Source organism: Canis lupus, chromosome 1 (assembly GCF_003254725.2).
Source record: "Canis lupus dingo isolate Sandy chromosome 1, ASM325472v2, whole genome shotgun sequence".
NCBI classification, from domain to species: domain Eukaryota; kingdom Metazoa; phylum Chordata; class Mammalia; order Carnivora; family Canidae; genus Canis; species Canis lupus.
The window spans coordinates 13,497,658-13,522,962 of NC_064243.1; the positions used below are offsets into that span (position 1 = coordinate 13,497,658).

Here is a 25,305-nt window from a genome sequence, read left to right on the forward strand (position 1 = left end):
GATCTTGACATCAATTGTTACACCAAAATAGGTTCCAGAGAGGTCAAAGATTTAAGGCAACAATAAAATACTACTAAATAATAATACTGTCAAAATACTACTTAATGTCAAAAATACTATACAAAGATACAGGTATAGTGTCATTGTTTTAAATAATCTAGTAGTGGGTAAAATCTTTCTAAACCTAACAAAAAATAAAAAGGAAAAGAATGATAAATAAATGTGTTGAAACTTAGGTTTTCATGCCAAAAAAAGTAATAACAAAGAACAAAATGGGAAAATATTTGCAACACATATAACGATAACTTCCTTAACCTACAAAGGACTTAATAAATCAATAAAAGAAAGGTGAGAAAAAAAAAAGAAAGGTGAGCACCACAACAGAAAACTGGACAAAGAATCTGAACAGAGTGCAATACAAGTATGAAATAAAATTTTTAAAAAGTCCCTTATTACGGAGAATTTTAAACAGGTAGAAAGTAAGAGATTGCTGATGCAGACAACCCCTCTATCCTGCACCCATTCCCAGCTATAACAGTCATCAAGGCAGTAAGTTATGGCACTCCTGTGTGATACACACACACACACACACACACACACACACACTTCCAACCTATTTATCCCTACACTGCATCATTATGAAGCAAGTCATTTTATCTGTAAATGTACCAGAGAGTATAAGATTATAAAATGCTGCTTTTTCCATTATAGTGGCAAAGAGCAATTAATTGTAATTAATTGACCTAAGGGTCTGGAAAGAGGGAGAACACTGAAAAAAAAAAACCCCAATATAACTCACACCTGATACTCTCTGAAGGGGAAGAGGTTTTTGACTGTTTCCAGTCTTCAGCCGCAACTACTTGAATACTGAATCTACACGAGAGCAGAGGAGGCATTCTTGGACAAAACTGTTCAGAAGACTTGGGTTGAACAGGATTGGGGAAAGGAGCTTGAAATCAATTCTTCCTAAGCACATTTTCTGTGTTGCAAGTATTCACAGTCAGGGAGGTGGTCTGATAGCCTGTACAGTTCTTGAGGACAAGCACTTCATCTTTTCTTTTGCACAAAAGCCTTATATTGTATCTGCTCATAGGTTATCAACAACCATGAATGGCTGTTTCAATGGACACACCCTCCTTCATAAGGTTGATGGACATTGACATTATCAATCCAGAAACTCTCTGTGGCTTCATATAAATAAAATGAATAGCAGTTATTGAGGAAGGGCTGGGTCTCCAGCCCAAGCATATTCAGAAAGGTATGCTGCTTGATATGGAGAACAGGTTCCTGCCCGAGAACTGCCTGAGTCACTTCTTTCACGTGATCAGAACTGTCTGTGCTTTGCCTTCCTTGTAGTTATGCTCCAGGTCAGGGAGGGAGCTGGTGACTCAACAGGTTGGGACCAGACTTCTGTCTGGGTGGACTTGAGTGGCTGTGTGAGGCATGGAGTGAGGGCTTCAATATTAGGCATTTCCTTTAAGATGGTTTGAATGAGATGGACTTGGTCCTGGATGGGCTGGATGAAAGACCTTGCTGAGCCTGAATCCATCCACAAGACTCACTTAATACCGAACTGAACTTAATCTCCAAAACCTGTGGTCATAGGCAAGGAGATTTCATTTTGTTCAACAAAAATTTTGGCTATATATGCACACACTCTGTATATGCAGGGAGTAAGGACATGGCGGGGGGTGGTTACAAAAGTGAATAAAATGTCTTTGCCCTTGGTGATTTCATAGTCTAGAAAAGATGGACACTATGTGAATGAGGCTAACAATTTTTGAGTACCTGCAGTGCTCTAGGCACTGTATTAGAGACTTAGTGTGCATTATCTAAGGACAATTTAAGGTTGAAAGTGCTGGGAAAGTTCAGGAATGTTTTGAAGGTTTCTTAAGGAACTAACATTGGAACTAGCACTTGAAGAATAGATATGATTTTAACCACGTTGTTGTGGTGAAAGCAATTGTGGGAGAGAGGATGTATTAATCAAAGTCCAGATAGGTGCTGGACTTCTGGAATGGGACACACACCGTTTGGCTCGGTACACCAAGTTTTCTAAAACCGAACACTGTTGCAATAGCCTCCTCTCTCTCCCTGGTGCATGCTACAAACAACTTCGAGATCCATTTTCAGAAAACCAATGTTGGATTAAATCAGGACTGTACTTAATCAACTTTCTTCGAAAAGGAAAAATGTTAGAGAGGAGAAAGGGTGGGGGAACCTCTCAATGAATCCTTATTCCCCACAGAACAAAGTCCAAACTCCTTATCATTCAAAGCCTTGAGTGCCTGTCCTTTTCAGCTTCCTCTCCTGCTACTCCTTGCCCCAGATCTCCTCCTGGTTCCTACATTCTAGCCATCCCTCAAACCTGCCTGGTATCTACTTTCTGTGCCTTTATTCATGCTTTGTCTTCTGCTGAAATGGCCTAGATTCTGTCGAAATCAGTCTAAGATTTTAAGATTCAGTTTAATTGACATCTTCCTCATGAAATTCCAAATTAAGCCTTCTTTCTTCTGTGGCCTCATGGTACTGCCTTCCTCAATTCTGCCGCTTGGCACTGTCTGTTTCTAATATTCAATCTGGAGTCAGGTGATCTGGGATCAAACTCCAACTTTGCCACTTAAAAGCTGTGTGGGGGGAAAAAAAAAGCTGTGTGGATTGGAGAACATCTATGTCTCTGAGGTTCAGTTTTCTTCATATGGGATACTTAAGAGCTATTTCACAGAATTAGGAAATAAAATAATGTATGTGGAAGTACTTCATAAATCATGACACAAGTAACATGTTTAGATTTACATGTTTTTAAACATGTAAAAGGTAATATGTTTTTATCCCACTAGAATGCAAGCTTCCAAAGAGCAGGAATTTTTTTTGAACTTTTATTTTTAAATAATGGTTACAAAAGAGTTGCAAAGACATAGAGAACTCCATATACTCTTTGCCCAACTTTCCCTGCTGTTAACCTCTTATCTTGCATATTTATCAAAACTAAGACATTTGTATCAGTATAATACCATTAGCTAAAATTCAGACTTAATTTGTATTTTTATCAGTTTTTCCACTACTGATTCTTTTTGTTGTTGTTGTTCCAGGATCCAATCCAGAATCCCATATTGCGTTTAGTTGTCATGTCTCCTTAGTTTCCCGCAATCTGTGACAGTTTCTCAGCCTTTCTTTGTCTTTCATTATTTTGACACTTTTGAAGAGCACTGCTTAGGAATTTTGTAGAAGTAGAAAAACCCTCAATTTGCGTTTTTCTGGTGTTTTCTCATAAGTAGATTTAAATTATGGATTTTTGAAAATACCACAGATGATACTCTTCTCATTGCATATTGGAGGTATATGATATTAATATGATTTATTAGTAGTAATAAAAGAGGAATTTTTGGCTGTTTGGTTCACACCCAACATCCTGGCACACGGAGGTACTCAATAAGCATATCAATGAATTCTCTTTCCCCTATTATGTGTCAATGTCTTCCACTAAATTGTAAACTCCTGAATGGTAAAGACCATATCATATTCATCTTTGTCATTTTTTAGTGCCTAGTAGACTTATGTTTAGTGGGTGTTTCATAGGCACTTAGGGATTGAAATGAAAGATAAATTGGAGTGCGGTTGTATCTTCAGGGAAAATCAAGTTTATCTGATAGTCACTAAGGAACCATAAATTTATTTTAAGCAGCTCAGTTAGAAGGTTTAATATTTATTAAATGTCTATTTATGTGACACTGTAAGGGCTGCAATCCCTTCAGTATTTTACCAGTAAGTGGAAAGGGATAGAGGGGTAGAAAGATGCACTGGTGGATGCAGGCAGAGGGAAGGCTTTGAGCTTTCAGACTGGATGATGGAGCTTTAGTGACGATCTTCTGAGAAGGAGACCACAGAAGGAAATCTGGGGGTAGATCATTAACCTGGCTTCAAATGTGTTGAATTTGTCTTGTGGGAAAACTGTGGTCTTTGGAGATCTCTGGGAGGTTATGAGTGCTAGGCAGAGGACGGCATGGGCCTAGAGATCTAAATTTGAAGCCATTTCTATTCTATTGAGATCTGAAGCCCAGGAAGTGGAGAAGATGAGCAGAGACGAATTAGTTTGAGAGAAGAGGACATCAGACCCTTGAGGCAATTCTGCAGGTTGAGAGGAGTGAGAAGGGGAGACGGTGAAGGAGACAGGAAAAGAATATTAGGTCTCCCTACATGTGGGATTTCAAGAACTCAGTAGTTGACAATACCTAGTAGGAAGGGAAAAGGAAGTACTTTCATTATTTAGGAGACACCAGGTGACTGGAAAGAGAGTGAGTGGGAAATAAAATGAAGGAACGATCAAGTATCTATTCCACTTCCCTTTGGGAATCTTAACTCTGAAAGGAAGAAGAAAAAGGGGATTTGGGGGCCACAAACAACAGAAAGGCCGAGGAGAGGTCTTGTTTTAGTTCTGAGACTGATCCCTGAGATGGGCTCTCACACAAAACACTTCACCTCTCAGGCCGCTAACCTTCCTTTAGAGATGGTATAAAAGACACCTGAGCTGCCAGCTTCACAAGGTTTGTGTTCGGGAGCCTGCTTCCCCACCGAAACCGTGGGCTTCTTGAAGGCAGCGGCAATACGTATCTTTTTAACATTCTCGGGGCTTCGTAAAGCAAGACGACCCTTCGAGAAACGCTTGTTGAACGGGGTGTAAAGCGTCGAGCACTAAGCCCTGAAGCTTACCGAGGCCTCACTGCTCAACACGGTGCTATGGCGCTAGCAGCAGTCTCCACAGTCCCGAGGTAGGGGCTCGAACTGCCCCCTCTGGCGCAATAAGGGGCTCCAGGGGCCCAACCGCTCGCTGGGTCTTGGGGTGAGTTTTTTTTCACTCAAAGCCGTAGACCTACAGAGCACGCTCCATGACGTGGAGTGAAAAGAGCCAGAATTTGGAAAAAGAAGAAAGGAGAACAGATCTTAACGAACTCCAGGTGGCCTCCCGGGCGCCAGGTCAGAGCCGCAGTGCGCGTGCGCCCAGCCTCACTTCCACAAGGTCCCAGAAGGCTTCAGGGACGTAGCGCGCGTCCTCGCGAGACCTGGGGGCTGAGGCGAGACCGGGGTGACTGGAGACTGGGTGGCGCGCGTGCTGATGACGAAAGCGGAAGTAGCTGAGACCAGAGGCGGGACGAGAGCCCCGAGGGGCTTAGAATTGCGGAAGTTTTGTGAGAAGGGTCGCGCGGTGTCGGAGGGCCGTGTGGTGTTGGAGCGGGTCCCCGAAAGGGCTCGGGGTCCGGGAGCCACCAGCCTGCGCACGTTTGGGGCTACCCTGGGCGCGACTCGACTTTGCCGCTGTTGGCTTCCTCTGTCCTCGTTCTTCCCCCAGAGCCGCCTCGGATCTCCGCCATGGCATCCACCTCGGCCAACTTCCAGGTATTTACCACCGTTCTCCCGCCCCCTGGAGAGCAGGAGCCGAGGGGCGGCGCGGGGGTGCGGTGGGGGCGGGGGCGGGGGAGGACGCGGCCGCGCCCGGGTGGCTGGCGGAGGCGGGCGGTGCCGGCCCCCGCAGCAGGTGGGCGAGGCGGGCTCTTCGCTTCCGCTTCCCGGGTCCCCCGCGCCCACCCGCCAGGTGAGGCTTCGCTTTGCTTGAGGTGGGGTGGGGTTTTTGGTTTTTGTTTTGTTTTGTTTTTTGTTTTTTCCCGTCTTTGGAACCAACTGGGCAGAGCTCTGAATGAGAGGCACAGACGCTCCAATCACTGAGAGAGAGGAAGGAACGTGGCGTCTGCAAAGCGCGGCTCTGAACCAGTGGAAGATGAGGTGGTCTTGGTCGTCCGGTCCCTCAAGCTCGTGTATGGCAGAGCCCTTCTCTTTTAGCTGTCAGGCGAAGAGAACTATGAGGACAGCCTTGGAATTGGAGGAATCCATGAATCCGTTGAGCTGTGCCTTAGTGTGCGCCTTACTGTGGCTCCCCAAAATGTATACAAAATCAGGGGTGATCTTAAAGCTCTTCTGTGGCTCCACCTCCCCACCGTACGCAGCGGGTACGGAGTTTGGTACATGATCTGGACTCCTAAGCTGTTAGACGTAGTTGTTTTACCTGTATGGAATCCATCGAGAAGAGAAATTTGAGAAATAGTGCTTCCCACCCCCAGAATGGACCTGAGGTTTCAGAGATATTTAGAATGAGACTTAGCTTCATGGAGCCCCGGTCCACCGAGTCATTTTGGGGAAAAGTTCAGCATAAAAGACCTGTGTTGAATCCTTGGCTTGGTCTCGCAGTAGTGGATCAGACATTAGTTGAGTGCCTGGTACAAGCTGCAAGGATAATGGAGGACTTGCTCAAGCCGGGGTAACTGATGCCCAAGAAACACCATTGAAAGTAGATCCATTGAAATAGAGCTCAACATTTCACCAAAAAAAAGGGTTGGGGGAGTGAGGAGCTTTCCTGGGACTTCTATCTCGAAAATGGACCCCAAAGATAGTGAAAGTAAATGTCTTGTATGTCTCATAACATTGTAATTGCAACTGTGACTTATTCCTTAGAATCAAGAATAAAGAATAGGTCATGTGTTGATTTTTGTCGGTATCTTTTCCAACAGGCTTGCATTTACTAAGATAGAACAGTCACCACTTAACGTTGTCATCGTTGTTGTTTTCGTAGCCCCATTCAGAAAGGGACTTTTTGGTAAATGTTTTGGAAAAAGTATTGTTCCTTTGATAAAAGTATTGTTCCTTTGAATATCAAAGGCGATTTTTTTTTTTAAAGCGCTGTCTTCATCCATGTTGGTTTGTCAGTTAACTCGTGTTATTCCACTGACTTTTCATCTGTCAAGACTTTGTATGTAATTTGGACATTCCGCAACATAATTTTCATTCGTTTACTGATATCTTTATTCCCTTGTAATAATTGCACTTTCATTCTATACTCGGTTTGCGTCATATTTGAATTGGGTTGTTGGATGTTCCTCAGTGAGTCAGTTGGAGATGGACACATACTAAAGGCATGTTGCAGGTGTTAAACGGGGAGGGCTGTGGAGTTACAGTTTTCTTGTGGTTGGGTCACAGGTGCCCCTTCTCATTCAGCCTTTTACCCCTCTAACCTAGGAAATTTGGACGAAGAATATTTAGATAACAAATGACTTTTGCCCTGAACAAGGCAAAACTTCCCATAACAGGATGCTTATAATCTAATAGAGAAATGCAGATCATTAAAAATTAAAATTATAGAATAACACAGTAATGCTATAATAGAATTAGAGGCTAGTGTGGGAGGGCAGAAAGGAAGGGCGTATCTAACTCTTCGAGGATAAAAAATGTTGCACAGAGGAGATGTGAACTTAGGTAAGGTGGAAGGTACTGATGCTAATTGCTTGGTGTTTGGTGTGATCTCATTTAGTCCTCAGAACAACTCTTCGGTATTAATTCAGTTTCACAGTATAAGAAACCAAAGTCTATTGAGGTTAGGATTTAACCCAGGACATAAAATTATTTTTTTAAAGATTTTATTTATTTATTCATGAGGGATACAGAGAGAGAGGCAAAGACACAGGCAGAGGGAGAAGCAGGCTCCTGTGTGGAGCCTGATGTAGGACTCGACCCCAGGACCCTGCGATCACACCCTGAGCCAAAGGCAGGTGCTCAACCACTGAGCCACTCAGGTGCCCCCTGGACATGTAATTAATTAGTACTGAAGTTAGCTTTGAATCCAAGTTTGTTTGCTTGTAAGTTTCTGGAGTTTTATTTTCCACTGTGAAGTTATGCCTTTTTGGACAAGAAAATGGGAAGTGTTTCAGCTAAAGAAAAATATGTACATACCTCAGTCTAGAAGTGTAATAAATCTTGGAGAGGGTTGAGAGAAATTGCAAGTAATGCAGTATGCATAGAACTCAAGTTTACTAGGTCCTAAATGTGTCATACATTTTGCTAAGTCTTAGGGAATCATAAAAGTAATAAATCACCCTTGATTTCCAAGGGCTTACATTCTTATGGGAGAAGACATCAACTGGGTGATGGGGATACTGTGTGATCTTTGGAAGTATGTACCAGAGACAGTGGAAATTTAGAGGAAGCATAGTCTAGGCCGCCTGAGGGTGTTGAGGAGGGCTTTGCAGCAAGAGGACCATGACTGTGTCAATGCTTGGAGAAGAAGCTAGAGTTTTTACAGAGAAGTAGTTGGATAGGGTATTCTAGGTGGAGAGTACACCGTAAACAAAGGCCTGAAGTCTGAGTTGTCTGGATTGTCACACTAGTTTGGTATGACTGGGACTGGGTGTGTAAGGTGGGAGGACAGGCCTAGGTAAGCCATGGAGAGGTGTGTACCACACAGAGATGATTGGTCCTCATCCTACCGTAGATAGAAAATCAGCAAATATGCTTGGGTTTTTGTTTTAGAAGGAAACAACCATGTGTGTACTTGCCTGGTAGCAGGCCTAGAAGCAGGGACACAGGTTAGGAGGTGGGGTTCTGTGTGGTGGGAGATGGTGAGGGCCAAAGTAGTGTAGTACCTATTAAAGAATTGAAAAGATTGATCAGAGACCGCTTTAAGAGGAAGAACTTGGCTCTGCATTTAGAAAGAGGGGCAGGAGGAGTCTGGGTTTTCTCTCAGATCCCTGGGTTGGATATCTGAATGGGGAGGAATTTGTTCTGGAATAATTAGAAAAGGGGCATATTTGAGGGCAGGTGGTCTTGAACTTTTTGAGTTTGAAATGCCTGTGGGGACAACCAAGTGGAAACGTTGAATGAGCAGTTGGATACATATGTGTAGAACTAGAGAGGGAGGGCCAGGCTGAAACAAGGGTTTGAGAGTTGATAGCATATGGATGGTAGCAGAGGTTGTGGGCATCTTGGAGAGTTCATAGGATGAGGAAATACAAGGACCAGATAGAAACTCTGGAATATTGACATTTAAAAAGAGAGAAAAGGGCTCCTGAAAAAGAATCATTGTAAGTCCAGAGTAAAGCCAAGAGAGAATGGTGCCATGAAGACCGAAGGAGGAGGCCACATCCAGGTTTCTGTTAGAAGGGTTCAGTGCTGTGGAGAGAGAGTTAGGTAAGTATGAGACCTTGGCAGTCCACGGGAAGCATTGCCGTGGAAGAATCAAGGAACCATGATGAACTTGGGGTTCTCTTTGGGAATTTGCTATGGAGGTGAAGAGATGAGTAATGTAACTGGAGAGGATCCGAGGAATGAGGGAGAGCAGGTGTGTTTTAGTTTGTGTTTTGTACATGTGAATCTGAGGTAGGGCTTCACAGACATTTTTATGCTGAGGGAGACCCCAACAAACAAAAAAAAAAGTGCGAGGAGATTAGGTTGGGGAGAGCAGTAGAGTGGCATATGATTGATGGTGGGAATGGTCTCCAGAGCATAGGAAAAAGACACAGCATTGACAGGAAAATACCCAGTGGGGGAAAGTTGTTGGAGATGATAGAGGTAGAATAACCAAAAGGAAGAAGATTTTGAGAAAGCAATTGGGAATTTTTTTCGTTTTTCAACAATTTCGTTAAGTACCCAGTGTGTGCAGGCACTGTTCCAGGCACTGGGGATAATGCAGCGTTGCAGATGAAGTTCCTTGCTCTTGGAGCTTACCTTTATATTAAAGGAGGTAGGCAAGAAGTGAGTATCCACAGATAAATGTAACAATAAGCACAGTGATGGGATAGGGTGAGGGGAGAGCTGAAAGCAGGGACGGAGGGAGTACAGCCTCTGCAGTAAGTTAGAGAGGGCCTTTCTGGGGATTTGGCATTGATCTGTGACGCAAAGGAGATGGTCATGCACCCGTGGGGGAAAGAGCATTTTCTAGGCAGAGGGATCAACAGTGCACAGGCTGCCTGAATGAAGGTAGACTAATGGGTTTGAAATGCAACCCAAAAGGAGCCAGGACCTGGGTCATTTAAGGCCTGGTAGAACAGGACCCAGCAGTTGGCTTTTGTTGACTGCAGTGGGAATCCATCACTGGTTGCATAAGAACTTCAGGGTGTGGAGTGTGGAAGCAGACTGACCACTTAGGAGGCTACGTGGTATTTTGACGCACGTGTTAGTGGATTGTGCTAGGATGGCAGCAATGGAAATGGGCAGGATTAAGAATAATTGACACTCCAAAACCATACAAGATGCAGTTAATTTCATTTCAGATGAAAAAAACCTTAACAGGAACAAGGGTGAAGTGGAGTATTCAGCAAGGGAGAAACAGATGCGTATTATCAAATCATCATCTTTGATTAAGGGTTTAACATGCGCTGTCTAGTACAGGAGCTACATGTAGCTATTTACATTTTACTCAAAATTTAAACTTCTCAGTCACTTTAGCCACAGATGCTCAGAAGCCAATTGTAGATAGTGGCTTCCATATTGGACAGTGCAAATACAAACGTGTCCATCAGAGAAAGGCTGGCTAAAAGTCATTAGTACCATATTTGGAGCTATATTATTAATACTGACTGAAGAGTTTTCCTTTAAGCATCAGTGTGGTGCCAAAAAGAGGACTGACTGCGAATGAAGGCAATGTGTAGCTGAAGAGGTGAGTGGCACAGCAATTCAAAATAGTAGAAGGAAATTGTAGCTAGAATAAGAAAGAATTTATTTCTTCTGCATTCATTTTTATATGACCAGGTGCACCAAACCACCAGTGGGTCACGCGGATGAGTGCTCTGATTCCACCCTTTATATCCTGCCTCATTTACCAAGCTTTTGAAAATTTTGCTTCAAGTTCAGGCTATGTGAACTGTGAAATATGTAGAACTACATCTCTCAATTCTAAAATACCGTTTCTTTTTCCCCCTCCTGCTACAACATATGGAAGACCTGTTCCTCCCATTTACTGCTTTCATTCCATCTATCTGCAATCCATAGTAACTGCTTCAAAATACAATATTCTCACACGTGATTGGTTTGAGGATGTTTGAATGACTTTTTTTCTTAATATAGGCTTATATTTAAAATAGCAAAACCGTGATCCTTTTTTCTACTGGCTCTCAATTTCTCTTGAATACAGTTTTACCACCTCGCTGAATCCAGGTGGAATGTTTTAATAAACCATGCTTGTTCTTATATATGTGTGTGTGTTTTTAAATATTAAAAATAGTTCTTAATGAAATTTTTATTTTGTGATAATCACAGATTTGCATGCAGTTGTGAGAAATAATGCAGAGAGATCCTGTGTTCCTTCCACCCATTGCCCGCAGTGGTAGCATCTTATAAAACTACAGTACTGTATCGTGACCTGTATGTTGACATTGATACATTCCACCAGTCTTACTCAGATTTTCCAGTTTTACTTGAGTGTGTGTATTTTTTAAAGATTTTGTTTATTTATTTGAGAGAGAAAATGGGTGAACAAACGAGGGGAGGGGCAGAGGAAGAGGGAGAAACAGACTCCCCAGGGAGCTCAGTATGAAGCTGGGCTGGATCCCAGGACCCTGAAGTCATGACCTGAGTTAAAGGCAGCCACTTAACCGACTAGCCACCCAGGCACACCCCTATACTCACGTATATCTTGTGTGTTTGTCTATGTGTTCAGAGTTTCATCACATAGGTAAGTTTCCTCCATCTAGTCATGATACAGAATAATTCTATCCACAGGAATCCCTCCTATGGCCCTTTTAGAACCATAATCACCTCTCTTTGTCTTCCCTCACCATGTATCCTGTTTCCCTGTTTCCCAACAATACTAATATACCCTCTGTCTCTGTTTTTGTCATTTCAAGAAGGTTATATAAATGGAATCATACAATATAAAACCTTTTGGAATTGTTCTTTCCACTAAGCTTAATTCTCTTAGGATTCATTCATGTTGTGTGTATCAAGGTAGTTCCTTTTTGTTACTGAGTAGGACTCCATGCCTTGGGTTTGCCACAGTTTGTTTTTCCACTCTGGTTGAAAGACATCCGGAATGTTCATGTATAGATTTTTGTATGAACACAAGTCTTCATTTCTCTGGGATAAATACCCATGAGTGCAGTTTCTGGTTCATATGGTAGCTGCATGTTTACATTTATAAAAAACCAACCAGTTTCTCAGAGTGGCTGTACCATTTTCCACCCTACCAGTTAGTGATCCTATTAGTGATCCAGTTCTCTCTGTGCCTACCAGCAATTGGTATTATGGTCACTATTTTTTTTTTTTTTTATTTTAGCCATGCTGATAGATTTTTTGAGATATCTCCTGCTGGTTTTAATTTGCCTTTCTCTTGTGGCTAATGATTTCAGACATCTTTTTGGTGCTGATTTGCCATCAGCATATTCTTTGGTGAAATGTCGGTTCTTCAGTTGATTTTCTACTTGGATTCTTTTTAAACTATTGAGTATGTGGAGTTCTTTCTATATTCTAAATATTAGTCTTTTCCTGAATATATAGTTTGCAAATATTTCTCCCATTCTGTAGCTTGTCTTTTCATCCTTTAACAGATTTTTTATAGACCAAAAGTTTTTTAATTTGATGAGGTTCAATTTATCATTTTTCTTTTTTTTTGAAGTATAATTGACATATACTCATTTCCCATGTACAACATGACTCATTATTTGTATATATTGTGAGATATCACCACAATACATCTGTTTAACATCTGTCTCCTTTCATTGTTACAAAAATGGTTTTCTTGTGATGAGAACTTTTAAGATTTACTCCCTTAGTAACTTTCAAGTATGCAATGTAGTGTTATTAACTGTAGTCACCCTACTATACTATATAACAAGAAGTTTGTATCTTTGGACTCCCTTCACCTATTTCACCTTTCCCCACTTCTTGTAACTACTAGTCTCTTATCTGTTATTTATGAACTTAGGTTTTTTGTTCGTGGATTTTTTTGTTTAGATTTCACATGTAAGTAAGATCGTATGATATTTGTCTTTCTCTGACTTATTTCATTTAGCATAATGCCCTCAAGTCTATCCATGTTGTCACAAATGCCAAGATTTCCCTTTTTTATGGCTGAATAATATCCATTGTATGTGTACACCACAATTGCTTTATCCATTCATCTGTCTGTGGACACTTAGGTTGTTTCCATATCTTGGCTATTTTAAAATAATGCTGCATAAAATAATGCTGAGATACAGGGGTGCATATATCTTTTTGAGTTCATGTTTTCATTTTCTGTGGATAAGTACTCAGGAGTGAAATTGCTGAATCATATGGTAGTTCTGTTTTTAATTTTTTGAGGAACCCCCATAGTGCTTTCCGTAGTGGCTGCGCCAATTATAGTCCCATCAGCAGTGCACAAGGGTTCCCTTTTCTCCATGCCCTCACCAATACTTGCGATTTCTTGTTTTATTGATAATAGCCATTCTGGCAAGTGTGAGGTGATAGCTCATTGTAGTTTTGATTTGTGTTTCCCTGATGATTAGTCACGTTGAATGCTGTTTCACATACCTGTTGGGCTTCTGTTCGGTCTTTAGAAAAATGTCGGTTTAGATCCTCTACCTATTTTTTAATTGAATCGTTTAGTTCTTTTGCTATTGTGTTGTATGAGGGTTTTTTTTTATGTTTTAGATATTAATCCCTTAACACATAAACGATTTGCAAATATTTTCTTCCATTCAGTAGATTGCCTTTTCATTCTGTTGATGGTTTTTCCTTTGCTGTGCAGAAGGTTTGATGTGGTCCCACTTGTTTATTTGTGCCTTTATTGCCTTTGCTTTTGGTGGCAAACCCAAAAAGTCATCACCAAGACCAGAGACCGAGCTTACTTGCCTATATTTTCTTCAAGAAGTTTATGGTTTCAGGTTTTATGTTCAAGTCTTTAATCCATTTTGAGTTAATTTTCATGGATGGTGTAAGATTGTAGTCTAGTTTCATTGTTTTCCATGTTGCTGTTCAGTTTTCCCACTTTTCCCATTTTTTGAAAAAATATTTACTTTAGCGAGAGAAAGAGAGTGCGAGCAGGAAGGGCAGATGGAGAGAGAGAGAGAGAGAGAGAGAGAGAATATCCCAAGCAGACTCTGCACCAAGCTCAGAGCCTGACAAGGAGAGGGCCCAGTCCCACAACCCTGAGATCATGACTCAAGCCAAAAGCAAGAGTCAGATGCCTGACCAACTGCGCCACCCAGTTACCACCACCACCACCTCCAGCAATTATTGAAGAGACTGTTCTTTTCTCTTTGGATATCCTTGGCTCCTGTGTGGTAAATTAATTGACCATATATGTGTGTGGGTTTATCTCTAGGCTTTCTCTTCTGTTCCATTGATCTACATGTCTGTTTTTATGCCCGTACCGTAGTGTTTTCATTTTATATATTATGCTTTTTGGTATGTAGTTTAAGAACCCTTTGCCTAGCTCTAAATGCTAAAGATTTTTGTTCTTTCTAAAGATTTTATAGTTTTACATTTTATATTTAAGTCCATAATGCATTGTGAGTTTTTTTTTTTTTTTCAAATTAAAGCAGCATTAATTTATTATCTCTGTTTCTGTAGGCTAGAAGTCCAGGTACAACATAGCTCAGTTGGGTTTCAGCCCAGTTTTACCAGGCTTACACCAAGGTGTCTGCAGGGCTACATTTTTGTTTGTTTTTGAAGGCTCTAAACACATTGAGTTTGTTGGCAGATTTCAGTTTCATGTGGTTGTCAGACTAAGGTTCTTTTTCTTGGTTGTCAACTGAGGGTGATTCTCCACTTGTAGAAGCCTCTTGCGTATTCTGACTCATTGCCACTTTCTTCCATGCCAGTGTGGTTGAATTTTCATCCTGCTTCTATTCTTTCTGACCTTTCCTTCTTCCTCCTATCTCCTACTGTCAGCCAGAGAAAATTGTCTGTTTTAAGAGCATATGTGATTTTTTTTTTTTTAAGATTTTACTTATTAATTCGTGAGAGACAGAGACAGACTAGAGAGACAGAGATGCAGGGAACCTGACGTGGGACTCGATCCTGGGTCTCCAAGATCACACCCCGGGCCAAAGGCGGCGTTAAACCGCTGAGCCACCTGGGCTGCCCCATATGTGATTTTTAAAGTGTTTTTTGTTTTGTTTTGTTTTTTGCTTATAGATGTCTAACTGCTCCAGCACTGTCTTTTCCAGTGTTAACTTGCTTTTGCATATTTGTATGGATCTATTTCTAGGAGGGTTTTTTTAATATTGCAAAAGTCCATGTTCATTATAGGCATTTTTAAAAGATGCAAAAAAAAGTAGAGAAAAACTTGAGGCTTTTTAACAACCTCTGTTAAATTTTCTTTCCATCTTTTTCCTGTGTTATTTTTTTGTTTTGTTTTGGGGTGGGTTTTTTTTGTTTGGTTTGTTTGTTTGTTTGTTTTTGCTGTTGTTTCAAACAGTAGAACTCATGCTACATGTAAAAATTGTATTATGCCTGGGGATCCTGGGTGGCTCAGCGGTTTAGCACCTGCCTTCGGCCCAGGGCATGATCCTGGAGTCCCGGGATCGAGTCCCACATCAGGCTCCCTGCATGGAACCTGCTTCTCCCTCTGCCTATGTCTCTGCCTCTCTCTCTCTCTCTCTCTCTCTCTGTGTGTGTGTGTGTGTGTGTCTCATGAATAAATAAAGTCGTTTTAAAAAATTGTATTGTGTCTTTTTTAAAAATTTCATCATATTACTGTGAATGTTTTTTAATATTATTTTAATGATTCTATAATAATCAGTTGTGTGGTGTCTTTTTGGTGCTTGAAATTAAAGTTTTCAGATTTGGTTTTGTTTTTCTTAAAAGACCTCTTTGGTTACTATCTTTGCTCAGTAAACCTTTTAGATGATTGCTAGATTAAAAGATTTGGGTATTTTCAGATTCTTGATATTTCATTGCCCCATTGCTTCGGAAGGGGTTTTACGCTATTTACATTTTACTATTGTTATATGCTTCATCTATAACAACTGGATTTGAGAATTTCCCGGAACAGACAGATTTGTTTTAAGGTTGCTTTTTTTAAAAAAAAGAAAACGTTCAGTATGATCACTTACTTCAAAGTTATGCTTATGTGATTTTGATGGTATGATTTACCTCCCTTCCAACAGAAAGCAGTAGATCTTGCTAGCAAAGCAGCCCAGGAAGACAAAGCTGGGAACTATGAGGAAGCTCTTCAGCTCTACCAACACGCTGTTCAGTATTTTCTCCACGTAGTTAAATGTAAGGCCTTAGTTTGCTTTTTAAGACGTTAAAGGAAAAGATTATTCTATTTCATTTGTAAAAATCAAAATACAACACCAAAAAAATTCTAAACCATCCATTTGCAAAAAATTCTCCCTTTCTTGTTAACAGTTTTTAAGTACTCAGCAAACAAATGTGCACAGCTATCATAGTTATTACTTTGTATACCTAAACATATTAAAATACCATATAGTTGTTGGAAATAGTTTTTATTTTACTAGTAATGTACCCAGATTATGTACCTGACATTTTCTAAACATCCTTGAAAACACTCTTTTAAATACTTTTTTAAAAAATTGGTTGGGAAACATTCGTATATTTTTTAAATATGTATTCCATGCTTACCGTGTGCCGGGTATTGTTGTAGGCACTAGGGTATGACAGTGAGGGACAGATGGAAAAAAATACTGCCTTCATTGATCTTAAACATAATGCTGAGCATTTGAAAAAAAATGTCTTTAAGTTATTTTTGAATAATTTTAGCATTTGGATAATTTAGAATTTTCTTTTGAGCTTCTCTATTTCATTTTGAGGTTTTTCTGGCAAATAAAAGTAAAACTAAGAATGAATGGTAACATAAGATATGTGGGGCTAGTCTATGCTTTGCTGGTTGGCTTTTGAAATTGCTCTCACAGAGTTTTTTATGTAATAGATTTACAATATTATTGGTGTATATGATATATGGGATTTGTCATTTTTTTACTATGAAATAAAGTTTACATAGACATTAATGGAAATGATTAATATTGCTTTACTTCTGTTTGTCTTATATTGGTTTTGTATGAGACAAGTAGCTTTCAACTATCACAAAATGTTACAGGAAGTATATAAAACCCACAAAATATTAAATAATTTCTTATTATTTACCATTAACTTAAAATATCTTAATGTCTTGCTCAAATCTCTTTTCTGACTCAGACATGCTGTTGGCCTCCAACCATGCTGGAGGAAGCAGAGAAGAGTTGATGATCATTGGCTACGATGAACTAGAGATGCTCTTCCTCCCTCCCCCAAAATAGATTGTCCTTGTCTCAATACCATGTCTAAGAGTTTCAGCCTGTCTGTGTAAAATACTAATAGAAAAATCTCTCTCATTTTCCTTTAATAGATGAAGCGCAGGGTGATAAAGCCAAGCAAAGTATTAGGGCAAAATGTACAGAATATCTTGATAGAGCAGAGAAACTAAAGGAAGTATCTGAAAAAGAAAGAGAAAACTCCACAGAAGCCAGTGAAAGAGGGACAGCCAAGTCCAGCTGATGAGAAGGGGTATGTATTTTAGAGTGTTAGATTTTATTATATCTAATTAAAAGATAAAATTACATTTAATTTGTGAAATCTGCTCACTTTGTTGAAACTAGGTGTTGGCAATCCATGACTCATAGGCCAGATCTGACCTGCTGCCTGTTTTTGAAAATAAAGTTTTATTGGAATGTATAGTCTCTTGCATATAAGAAATGAGATTCTGGGATGGGGTTATATGGCCTGGTTGGGTTTGAAGGCAGGAGGTTCTGGTTAGTTTTAGAAGATGTGATACTCAGAGTCCATGGTATGCAGCGATAGGAGTTACTTAGATAATCCCCTGTGGTCATCAGGAATGGAATGTCTTGAAGGCAGTGCTTCAGGGGCTTTGTGGCTACTACCAAACGCCATCTTGAAGGACATAAGAACATAGGAACTAGAGTTGACTGCCTGCTTCAAACCTCATGGGAGAGTCTGAATGAAGAGAATTACAAGCTCAAGGTTTTCTATTCTCTTTTCAAGACGTGGTCAGGGAACCAGGGAGTTCTTGTGACACTTGAGAATATTTTTATCTTCTGTACCTACAGCACTGAGATAACGAAAATCAGACCCCACCTGATTTTTATGGATTATTTAGGGATTACCCTAGCAGATCTTATGGATTATTGAATTTCAGCATAGATTCAACTTCAGGGTTTCAAATATAAAAGTTGGGCCATTTAATGGAAGACTGGGGCTCCAAAATTAAAATAAAACTATTGGGAAAAATTGCATTAACCTTGAGTACCTGGACCCCTGACTCTTTCTGAGACACCCTTGCCAGCAGAAATGTCATCTCCCTGTGAGTTGAGGCTTTTGTGGTCTTGCTTGAAGACCCTGTAGTGTCCCCTCCTGAGATGGCTACCCAGTGGGGAGATGCCAATTCTATATTGAATAGCAGGATCCACGTTGGCTAATTTAAGCAATAAGGGATTTATTATAGAGTATTAACCTTACAGATTTGCAGTGGGGGCCTGGAGTTAAGCTTGGATTCCATATCCAGTAGGACCTCTGCCACAGCTCCCTCAGCAAGCCAGGGCTTTCGCTCGAAGCTTGCCTCCACTTCTTGGAGGAACTTGGGTTTCATGTGGAGCCCTTGCTGCAAGGAGGCCCAGAAGGGACAGACAGTATTTTATAAGTACGGTCTTCATTGTACAAGAAAGCATGGTAGAACAAGGTTGGAGTGAATATCAAGTGAATCACTTGGCAGTCTGTACCTAACCCATAACCCCACCATCCTATGATAAACAAGCTAGTCCCATTTGGGGGAAAAATCTGTCAAGCTTTTTAATCTCCGTGTATATGTTATGTGTTAAAAAAAATGATGTAATGCCATATTTTTTGGTTTATCAATTTTTCATTCAGTGTATTATAAACGTCTCAGTAAACTATTTCTACAGCTTCATTTTCAAAGATTGCAGCATAGTCTGTCATATGCTAATCCCTATGATTGAACATACTTTATTTCTGATTTTTTTCCCTTTTGGGAACAGTGTAGGCATGATTATCCTTGTAGTCAAAGCTTTAAACTCATTTTAAATTATTTTTTTTCAGAATACATTCGCAGATATGAAATACTGTGGTTGATTTACTTGTCTTTTGGTCTCATTTCATTTTCATCAAAAGCTTCATCTCTTCTTTGGAACCCCCAGACTAAGGATTATAGAACTTTATATCTTTTAAATAATTAATGCTCTGGGTTTTTCTCTCCTGGTTATGGCTTCTTTTTCTGATACATAGTTTGCCTGATTTGGTATTTTTATGTAGTTTACAACTCTCCTGTAATTCATCTTAAGTCTTTTGTGGAATGAGGTGTGGGGGCATGTGTTTATGCGTTTGTACATAACATAGGTATGTCATGGGAACTTGGAGCTGGTTCCTTCATTCTGGTCTTTTTGCCCCTTTCCTGTTCATGATTCCATATTGATGGATAATATGCCTGCTTGCTATTTTATTTAGTATACTCTTAAAAGTAATAAGTATAACTTTTAATGTGAATGCCTTATTTTGCTACTTAAGGTATAGGTATTTCAGTTTAATATTTCCTTAATTTTTGCCTTATTTTGCTAGCAATGAGTGATCACTTGAATATATTAAATTCTTTTTATTAGGAATGACAGTGATGGGGAAGGAGAAACTGATGATCCTGAAAAAAAGAAACTACAGAATCAACTTCAAGGTTGCTTTAGATTTCATTTTTAAATATACTATCTTATTTTTGTTTTAAACCTCATAGTGAATTATCTGTTTGAATTGATTTTTTTCCCCTGTATTCAAATGAGGTTCAAGAACTGGCTTTGGTTCCCAGTAGTCACATGCTGACTTTGTCCATTTTCATAGAATTTACCTGATAGGGTCTTTACTAGGTTGGTTTTTCCCGTGTAGTAAAAATACTGTTTGGTTTTTATATATATGCCTTTAAAAACCTGTCAATCAACTTACTCTTTTTCATTTTGTCTTATTTGCCTCCTTTTAGAAAAGGTAGCATTTATACTTCTAGCACATTGTAAAATCTGACGGATTAAAATTTCCAAATTGTCAGAGGAACAGAGTGAATTGGGACTCACTTGGCTTTTATTGCTATTGCTGTAGCTTATTATTGATGATTTATTTCATGTTTCTAGACCTTTCTCATCTGTGTTTTATCCTGTTTCAGTGTTACCATTTACATTTATCTCTTCCAGCTTTGTTTTTACCTTCTACACCTATAAAAAGCCTTTCATTCTCCTGTGCTTGTAGTATAGTGCATGATGAGAGGGTATGGATTTTGGTTCCATTCAGATCTGGAATCCTCTCCAGAGCCTGTTGCTCTAAAGCTATCTGATCACGGGCAGGTTCCCGAACCTCTCAGAGTAGAATACCCCAGCTCTAAAATGGAAATTACTAATACCTTCATTTCTGGGAAGATAGAATATTATAACAGTGTAAAAACTGCCAGGTTATATCTGACAAATTTTAGGGCCTCGGTAAATGGTAGTAGCTATGTGTATCTAAAATGGCATCTTTTTAATTGCTGGCTTTGTGTACTGAGATTTGATTGTTCTTTGATATGTTAATTGTTGGGTTGAATATTACATATTTTGTTACTTTGAATCTTGCCAAAAAGAATGCATGGCTGAGAAGATTTCCATTGTATAGGCACAGCGTTGGTTAGTGAATGATGAATATACTTCGCTCAGCCAGTCCTTTAGTCTCGCCATACTAACTAGTGTCTTCATTTTTATTCTATTATTTGTTTTACCAGCCCCACTGGGATATATAGGAGAATACTATAAGCATAATATCTCAAAAACACTACAGTTAGTGAGGATAATTTATGAATGAGAACTTCAGTGGTGGATAAAGTGCAAAAGGAAAAGCTGAGTGTCTGCTGCTGCACCACCACTGCCCAGCAGCAGTGGGGACACATACTTCATAGTCAGTTCTGCTGGACCATCCAGCGGTCTGAGCCAAGTGGCCTGACTTCAGCTCTAGGGCAGAAGGTGTTTTGGTATTTTTTTTTCCATCCTTTTGGTTTTGTTTCCCACTCTCCCCCACAAAGTAAAAGCTGGAGCGTATCTTTAGTTTCAGGAAAAGGTACAGACCAGTTTTTAATAGGGCATTCTCCTTCTCCTTCTCCTTCTTCTCCTTCTCCTTCTCCCCCTCCCCCTCCCCCCTCCTCCCTCCCTCCTCCCTCCTTAGGGCATTCTTTCAAATTCGGTAATAATAAGAACCAGAGATGTACAAAAATACAAACACTGAAAACATTTAAATGAGGAAATTGTTTGGAATCTCAGAATGAAGTGGAGCTTGAAAGGAGTCCTAGCCTATCATATCTCAGAGTCCTTTTTTCCATCTTCATTTAATAGTTTGCTTGTGGGTTTCACTGTATAATATCCTTTTTTGAATCTTTCCTTTTTTTCCTGAAAGAGTATTTTAAGTCTTCTATTTCTGTTTTAAGTTATGACTTTAAGAGCAGTGTTTATATATTAAAATTTAAATTTTGGGACGCCTGGGTGGCTCTGTGGTTGAGCGTCTGCCTTTGGCTCAGGTCGTGATCCTGGGGTCCTGGGATTGAGTCTTGGATCAGGCACCCCATAGGGAGCCTGCTTCTCCCTTTGCCTATGTCTCTGCCTCTCTCTGCGTTTCACTTACAAATAAACAAATAAAATCTTAAAAAAATAAAGTTAAAGAATTTATTATTTGAGTTTTCTGTTAACTGTTTTGATGCTTAGTGACTTTTGAGGTTTAATAACATGAGTATAATCAAAGACTGAATAAATTTATCTAATTGGAAACAAATTGTTTGGCCTTTATTCCCAATAATCCTTTTCCCCTTTTTAAATTACTACTTTTATTAAATAATATTAGTTTTTACCTAAATAATTTTTATCACTAAACATTCTAAAATGACCTTTACATTTTGAAAAATATTAGTTAAATGTGAAGATAAGTTTTGGCATATTTAGAATATTCATACTTAGAAAAAACTTAAGTTGACCAGATTCTGCTTATATATAAAGTAAATTTCCTTTTTTTTTTTTTAACTATTACAAAATCCTATCGGATAATACAAATATTTTCTCATGTTGGGATACTAAGCGGAATGGAACATAGAAAAGGTGAATTGGCTCTAATTTATACTTAATGTGAACTTTTAGAATGCAGAAAGTATTTATAGTTTTTTTTTTTAACATTGTATTTTTTTAAATAATCTCAAGAGTCATATGCTCCTCTGACTGATCCAGCCAGGCATCCAGATTTCATTTAATTTTAATCTATAGCTAAAGATTTTCATAATATAAGTAGGTCATGTAATATAACTACTTTCATAATAATAAATGATCTTTCATAGCAAGAAGAAATACCCATAAAACTAACTTCATTGGTAATCAGTGGATTGTGTAAGTGGTGATGTTTTGCTATACTTAAAAAAATTACACATCGCCTTAGAATCAGCTTTTGGAAAAGTTTTTGATAAAAGATGATTGAAAACTTTTGCTAATCTATATTAGAGGAAACCTTTTGTGGACTCTTACTGCAACAATTGCTGTGGCTTCTGAATATCTTGTATTGAAAACTTAAATCGTACAGATAACTTTTTAATGTAAAAAAATTTTAAGTAGGTATTTAGAAGCCAAAAAGAAAATTTAACAAATCTCAGGAAAGGATTGCAGATCTACAGGAGCACATTTTCTTTCTCTCCTTCATCATCCGCTCCCTCTCATTCTCCCTACTATTTATCTGTCCATCCAACCATCCATCTGTCTGTCTGTATCACCAATTAAAGTTATTAAGTTTTTTTTTTTATTTTGGTGCTTAAGGAGAGCATTAGATCACTGGGTATTTTTGTTAAAAAGAAGTAGTTGATCAACCCCCATTGAACAGGTACTTTCAGTACTTCAGAATCAGTGCATTCAAACTGATTTGTAACCACTTGGTACAATATTTCGTGATTTTCCAAACACACTAATATTCATTATGTCATTTTATCCCTCCACTAACCCATCTTAAGTGGTTTGGGCAGATAGTATTCTTTTCATTTTACAGTGAGGAAGCAGAAATAGAAAAGTTAAGTGACCTACCCTAGGTTAGCCAGTCACCCAGCCCAGCTTTCTGACTCCTGCTGACTCTGCCCCACAATTACTTCCTAATCACATGATTTCAATAAGGTTTTTTTATAGATAAAACTTTTCCAGTTTTATAATGTATTTCTTGAATGTCATTATTTCATGTTGTCTTCTACATTTGATGCAATAGTCTTCCTTAATTTAAAGATGATATACTTCTTTTGTAGGTGCCATTGTTATAGAGCGACCAAATGTGAAATGGAGCGATGTTGCTGGTCTTGAAGGAGCCAAAGAGGCACTTAAAGAGGCTGTGATACTACCTATTAAATTTCCTCATCTTTTTACAGGTAAGATGACTGTGAAATAGGTTTTTTGATGATTCCTTAAAAACACATTGACAGCTGAGGTAGAGCATTATGGATTTTTATCACCATATTATAAGTTAGCACCGTAAACAAATTGTTATAAGGTGGTGATGTACCTCTGCACAAAGGTATTTATTTTGTACATGTATTTGCAATATACATATATTACAAAAAGACCCAAATGTCAACCAGAAAAGCATAGGCTAAATCACCAACATGCAGCGGAATACTGTGCACTCATTCAAATACAGGGTAGGTCTACATTAAGAAATTTAGCTCTGTGTTATAATTGACATGAAAGGATGTCCACATATACATAAATATCAGAACACAAGTTATCAATATGTGTAGTATGACTCACATTTATTAAATAAATGCTGAGAAGTAAATATAGACAGATTGACATAAAAATGTTATGCCTAGGAGATAAGATTATGGATGGTTTTTACCTTTTCTTTGAAGTTTCATCTGATGTTTTTCCAGTGGTCATGTACTAGTTTTATAAGAGTTTTCCCCACTTTTTAAAAAGAGCAAGAATTATTTAATATTTTCAGACAAAGTAGCTATCCTCTGGAGACAATTCATTTTCCCTGTGAGGAGAATATTGCTAAGCCAACCCTCGTGGTGTAGTTGAAGTTACAGCTCCAGCAGCAGGTGATCTGTATATGCTGAAGCATTCCCTCACATTGTCCTTGTTGTGACTGATAGCCTGCCTCTGTTATGGTATGGCTATACCCGCGGTCTAACAGTGCAACAGGATATCCCTTTTAGAAACCAGCTGATTTGTGTAGAGAGCAAATCTGTGACATTGGCCTCAAACTGAATTAGGTCCAGAGGGTGATGTCATATAGAGTAGTGATGAGGAAAGAACCTGTGGGCCACTGGTTGTCCACCAGGCCACCTATGACTCACAACCTAACTTCAGAAATACAAAATTAACGGTGTAAAAGTTGACATCGTGATCCTATAAAGGCACAAAAGCATGATTGAGTTCATTTTCTATTACTTACCACCAATATTTTCAAAACACAAGTCATTTATGTATCTTGTTTCTGATTATTTCCATATACGTGTACCATTACTATTTTTTAAATACTTTCCTTTAAATCACTGACTTTGAGCAAATTTTTATTAAAGTACAGCATAGACATAGAGACTAGCAGGAACCTAAAAGTGTTCAGTTTCATAAATGATCAGAAAGTACATCTATGTAATCATCATCACACATACCAAGAGATAATACTAATAATCCACCCACAAGTCCCTCTGCCAGTTCTTTACTCTGCAGAGGTGATCACTTGACTCCTAACACTATAGATCATTTTGCCTATAACTGAACTTATTAATCATCTTTCTTATTTTTCTGTAGTAACTTCATTTTAAAACATTGCTTTGGGGATCCCTGGGTGGCGCAGTGGTTTGGCGCCTGCCTTTGGCCCAGGGCGCGATCCTGGAGACCCGGGATCAAATCCCACGTCGGGCTCCTGGTGCATGGAGCCTGCTTCTCTCTCTGCCTCTCTCTCTCTGTGTGACTATCATAAATAAATAAAAATTTATAAAAAAATAAAAATAAAAAAAAATAAAACATTGCTTTGTGTCTACTATAAATGGAAAAATTAATATTTTTCTAATACACATTTTAAAAATTATTTAAATAGGGCACCTGGGTGGCTCAGTCAGATAAGCATCTGCCTTCAGCTCAATTTATGATCTCAGGGTCCTGGGATGAAGCCCCACATCAGCCTCCCTGCTCATGCTTTCTCTTATGCTCACTGTCTCCCAAAGTCTTTAAAAAAAAAATGTATTTAAATAAAAAGTATTTGTATGCTACCTAAAAAGTACTCCATCTGCCACCAGTCACATATACCACACTTAAGGGAACACAGACTTACAATTTCAGACATTTAAAATGGGAAGATAGAATTCAACTCAAAGTTGAGGCTTTCATAACAATAAATACAACAGTAGTTAGTTTTGCCATTAGTAATCTGCATATCGTTCTTATGTAGCTACCATGTCCCCGTCCAGTTTCGACCTAGAAATTTTTTAAATGTATATTTCATGGTTTTACC

General features: G+C 39.1%; 2 protein-coding genes across 2 annotated transcripts in view; one reads left to right on the top strand and one right to left on the bottom strand.

The window, feature by feature from the left end:
* The window catches only part of SERPINB5 (serpin family B member 5), a 76,611-nt gene extending 71,612 nt beyond the window's left edge, over positions 1–4,999 (bottom strand). The window contains exon 1 of the mRNA XM_035708213.2: positions 4,711–4,999. The gene's annotated coding sequence lies outside the window, so the exon portion shown is untranslated. The remainder of the gene's footprint in view (positions 1–4,710) is intronic.
* A 102-nt stretch (positions 5,000–5,101) lies between these two features.
* Positions 5,102–25,305, top strand: part of VPS4B (vacuolar protein sorting 4 homolog B) — a 31,841-nt gene continuing 11,637 nt past the window's right edge. The window contains 6 exon segments of the mRNA XM_025422082.3: positions 5,102–5,394; positions 15,909–16,020; positions 17,150–17,232; positions 17,234–17,307; positions 19,431–19,498; positions 23,096–23,215. Of these exon segments, the coding sequence (XP_025277867.1) occupies positions 5,368–5,394; positions 15,909–16,020; positions 17,150–17,232; positions 17,234–17,307; positions 19,431–19,498; positions 23,096–23,215 (484 nt within the window). The 5' untranslated portion in view covers positions 5,102–5,367.